Below are 4,611 nucleotides of genomic sequence, written 5' to 3'. Positions count from 1 at the left end.
CGGGAAACGCGTCGCATTGTTAAACTTTTAATTTGCAGATTTTATATTTGTGGCATTTTTTGATCAGTTTTTACAGATTTTTGAGAACTATAATCATTAAACTCCAATTCATAGAGAATCATTCATGAAAAAATGCTTGTGGTTACTCTTTATTCGTTCTTGAATAAATAATTTGATTTAGGATCTATTAATTTATAATTTGTATTTTAAGATGAAAATAAACTTTATGAATGTGTGAGATAAATTTGTTTTATTCATATTTTAAAAATAGATATGAAATATACGACAAACACATAGTTTAGGTAAACCAAACCAATTGTAAATTTTTATTTTTTTCTTACGGGAGGTTCTAACGGCTTTGAGGTACGACGTAGTTGAATATATTGTGAGAACTTATAATAAAGGTAGTAAAATAAATTCATTTGTATTTTTCTTTTCTAGATATATACTCTCTGTTCCATGACTCATTTATAAAAAAATTATTTTTTTAAATTTCAATATAATATTAATTATTATATTTTTTAATTGTACTCTTTAATTAATATTATTTATCAGTTTTTAATTCTACATTTTCATTATACATTTATGATATTAATATATTAATGTTTAATTAATATAATTTGGTGAAAATTATATTATTCTTTTATTTCATTTATATATATATATATATTTTTAACATATAGGAAATGATTATCTCATTTATTATGGAATGGAGAAAATATTATATAAGATTGGAACACATCATGAGAGGGATAAAATGTTGGAGTTATAAGGATGAGAGGCGGCGGTGTTAAAAGAAGCTGTTGAGTTCAAATCAACCTTGCAGGGTTCAACCAACTCGCAATAGAAAACATCCTCAATTGTTTAGTATCTATGTTGTACTAATAAATAAACTCGCAATAAATATTTGTAATGTTTTTTCTTTTTTAGGATTTGAAGAGTTAAGGGTCATTTAATTATATGGCAAAATGGAGTCGCATCGCATGTGGACTTCATTGAAGTTGTATATACCAAGAGTACGGTTTTATTTGAAGTCGCATACTTTGATATGCTTTTAATTCTAGTTTGAAACAAATAATACGACTCCTATAATTGCAAAGAGTGGTTGGCTAAGATTATTTTAGGACTAAAAAAAGGGGTTTCAACTAGTTTACATATTTTTATTTTTCAAAATTATATAGAAATAAATTGGATTACCAAACTTGAAGTTGGATACCAATATCGATCAAAATTAAAATTATTATGCAAATATGGATTTGACCAAGCTACTTGAAATGTGAGCCTAATCTCACTTGAAATTGAAAATCTACTTCAAGTTTTGATGTATTAGAAGTTGAGCTCCTTCAACTAGCCTCTTTATTACTTCACTAGCAGGCAAAATTTCCTTTATGAGACCAACACTTTGGCCAGCATACATCACCATGCTCTCAAGATCTCCTGTAGTTGAAATATTTGGGACTGTACCGGCAAAACGTCGTATCTCTTTCTCCTGGTCGAGGACAAAAGAATATAATCAACTACAAATGTTGTAGTACAATACATACAAAATGTTTCCACTAATGAAATAAATGCAAACTGAAACTTTACCACGCCATGAATTGTTGAATGGCCAATGACAGGCTGGTTGGCTTCACTTTCATGGGTTGGAAGTGATCTCCACTCTTTGAAGAAGGGCGTCTGCAAGACACGCTGAGGTGCGTCGGGCCATCTTGCCCTGCCAAATACATCTGTGTACTCAGTTTCGTCGAATTCAACTAACTTTCTTTTGTATAAAGGATTAGCATAGCTTTCCTCCGTTGCGAGAAACCTGCAAACAAGACCATTAGCATGAACATAAGTATCAGAAACAAGGCCATTTCAAATTGAGTTTGCCTAGACATGGTCCTAATTATCATGTGAATCCGATCGAAATTTCATGACAGTAAAAATGTGAAAACTCTAGTAATTCATGATCGATAAACTAAGACGAAAAATGGCTTTCAAATTCTTCGAAAAAGTTCGAGAACAGATGGTGTCATTAAAGTGAGCTATACAAAGCAATTACATAAGATATGAGAATCAATTAAAAATCACTTCCCTTCCACCCCAATTCCCCTAGAAAATATATTAATCTCAGACGAAATATGCAAAATATGAATTAATTGTTGGATCTGATAAGGAATATATTTTATAAGTTATTAGCCTACAAGCAGGCTTCTATGGATGCAACAACAGTACTTTGGCTGAAAAACATAAAAATGTGTATTCCATGATATTCCTCCAAGAATATGAAGCAATATATCCTAAAATATCATGTATATAAAATTAAATGTTTCAATACCTAGTGCCTAGACAAACACCTCGAGCACCAAGTGCTAGAGCAGCAACATAACCTCGAGCATCTACAATTCCACCAGCTGCAATAACAGGTATATCACGACCACCAACAAGATCGACTACCCTCGGTACCAATGAAATTAAACTATCCTGCAATAAAATAAAGATACTAACATCTATGATCAGCATAAATGGAAAGGACTAGTGTGTAGCACTCAGTTGAAAAGAATTCTCAGCTATTAAAGATCAATACAAAAATGACTAACAATAAAAGATGGACTCCTTCATAGGATATGAAAATTGCATATATATGCCACTTCATTCCACTGATAAAAGATTGAACAAGCCACACACCTAAAAAAAAGATTGAACAAGCCCCATTCAACAATAACATAATATCAGCAATTTTACTACCATCTTGTACTTGAATTGACACAATTTACTATTTTAACTACTCTTATTTATCTCTACTAAAATAAATAATACCGATGTAGCCCCGACACTTCAGTTAAAGGCGAGTCCAAGTGCCCAACACTCGTTGGTGTCCGATACTCGTACAACATCCGCATGTGTGGTTAAATTCAATAACTTTTTAAATTTTTATTGATGTCTACGTGTTAGTGTCAACGTCGTATCCGATGTTTGTGTTTGTGTTAGTGATTTATAGATATATATTGAAAAACATGCATACATCAAATCCATGACAAGCATACACACCTGACCAATGACATGACCACCAGCTTCACGTCCTTGTACGATTATTCCATCGACACCTGCATCAATTGCCTGTTTTGCGCCGTCGACGCTCCCGACCTATAATAGAATCACAAATACAAGTAACATTTCAGATCCCAGACAGAAGGAAAAAATAAACTCTCGATATAGTAGCCTACATCCTTAAGTCAAGGCAACTTGCCTACTAGCCAGCAAACATCCAATTGTTTTCTTGATGGCAACCTAACTAGGAATAAAGATCATCTCTAAAGTCATCAATGCTAATGTGTGACAAAACTCGGTATATAAAATTAAAGTTAAAACAGGCTGAGAGGTTAATTTTCTGTAAACTGAACATGTTTAATTAGGTTCAATTTAAAAGTAAAACGGCCTACACTCATTTTAATTAAGTTTCAGTTTTATACACCCTAAAAAGTTTTATTTTGTCGACAAATCACAGCCAATCATATGTATGCATTTTGAAGTAATCATAATTAAAGTCAAATATTTTTAGTTGCGATTGTTTGACGGTATAAAAAATCTTAACCTTCATGGTGCATACAAATTAAATCCATTTTAGTTATACATCATATAAACATAAGGACAAATCATAAATTGCATGGGAGTCAAAAGGAAAAGTAAAATTAGAGCATCATTGAGGATTTGCACAAGTAGTAACATATAAAACTGACTTGTGGAACAACTTTGACACCAGCTGAATGAGCCTTGGTTACCAATTCTGTTGTACAATCACCCCAATAAGTTTGCAAGACTGCGACTTTTTCATCAAGAATGACCTTCAAGTTCTCCTCATAAGGAAAAGCTAAAACAATACCAACCCCAAAAGGTTTATCGGTTAAGGTCCTAGTCTTCTTTATGAGCCCCCTCAAGTAATCTGGTGATTCCTGATAAATAAAAGAAAAACTCAAATTAGAAAATATGTTCGGTGTTGTTGACGTGTGAGTGTTTGATGTACGTGATATGGTAATAATGATCATTAATTATAAGAAAGAAAGGGTAAGTGAAAGAAACCCAATCAGGGGCTCTGAGTAGGCCAAGAGCACCAGCGTTGGCAACGGCAGCAACAAGTTGAGGACCAGAGATATCAGGACCTAATGGTGCTTGAACTATGCCATATTCCAAACCCAATATTCCTCTCCAACCCATTGTTGTTTCTGTTGCTTAATCCAAATGCTTCTTTTCTTTCAACAAAATTGGTGTAAAACACTTTGCACGTGTCCAGTACTTTACACGCGTGTGTGTGCCTTCTATTTAATAACTAATTGGCAATGGCAGTCCTAGTCAATTTAACGGAAGCCAACACGTATTTGTTCTTCTTCTACTCTCAACTTGACATATAATATGTGCATCACGGAACCAAATTCATAACATTAATTATTCAAATTTAAAAAATAATAAAATTTTATCTAAAACTCATATTGTTTCAACAAATATTATATTAATTGATTTAATTATCAATTAAAAAAATCTTATATAAAATTGATTATTAATTTAATAAATAATTTTTTTCTTCTAAAAGTGTTTAAAATTAATTTTTCTTAATTAATTTATTAAAATATT

General features: G+C 31.9%; 1 protein-coding gene across 2 annotated transcripts; it reads right to left on the bottom strand.

Annotated features, from left to right (window-relative positions):
* Positions 1-1,105: 1,105 nt before the first annotated feature.
* Positions 1,106-4,292, bottom strand: LOC101505893 (uncharacterized). 2 transcript variants are annotated; one of them, XM_073369322.1, is made up of 6 exons: positions 4,063-4,292; positions 3,765-3,935; positions 3,034-3,129; positions 2,321-2,466; positions 1,588-1,807; positions 1,106-1,489 (listed from the first exon to the last, which is right to left on the bottom strand). In XM_073369322.1, the coding sequence occupies exons 1-6, from the start codon at positions 4,195-4,197 to the stop codon at positions 1,307-1,309; spliced, it is 951 nt and encodes a 316-aa protein (XP_073225423.1). In that variant the 5' UTR covers positions 4,198-4,292; the 3' UTR covers positions 1,106-1,306. The 2 variants fall into 2 exon arrangements, with proteins under 2 accessions (XP_073225423.1, XP_004502374.1); XM_004502317.4 differs by having other exon boundaries at positions 3,723-3,935; positions 4,063-4,290.
* Between the last annotated feature and the right edge of the window lie 319 nt (positions 4,293-4,611).

Source organism: Cicer arietinum, chromosome 5 (assembly GCF_000331145.2).
Source record: "Cicer arietinum cultivar CDC Frontier isolate Library 1 chromosome 5, Cicar.CDCFrontier_v2.0, whole genome shotgun sequence".
Lineage (NCBI taxonomy): Eukaryota > Viridiplantae > Streptophyta > Magnoliopsida > Fabales > Fabaceae > Cicer > Cicer arietinum.
The sequence above is the reverse complement of the archived record's forward strand: the minus strand, read 5'-3'. Positions and strand labels throughout refer to the sequence as shown.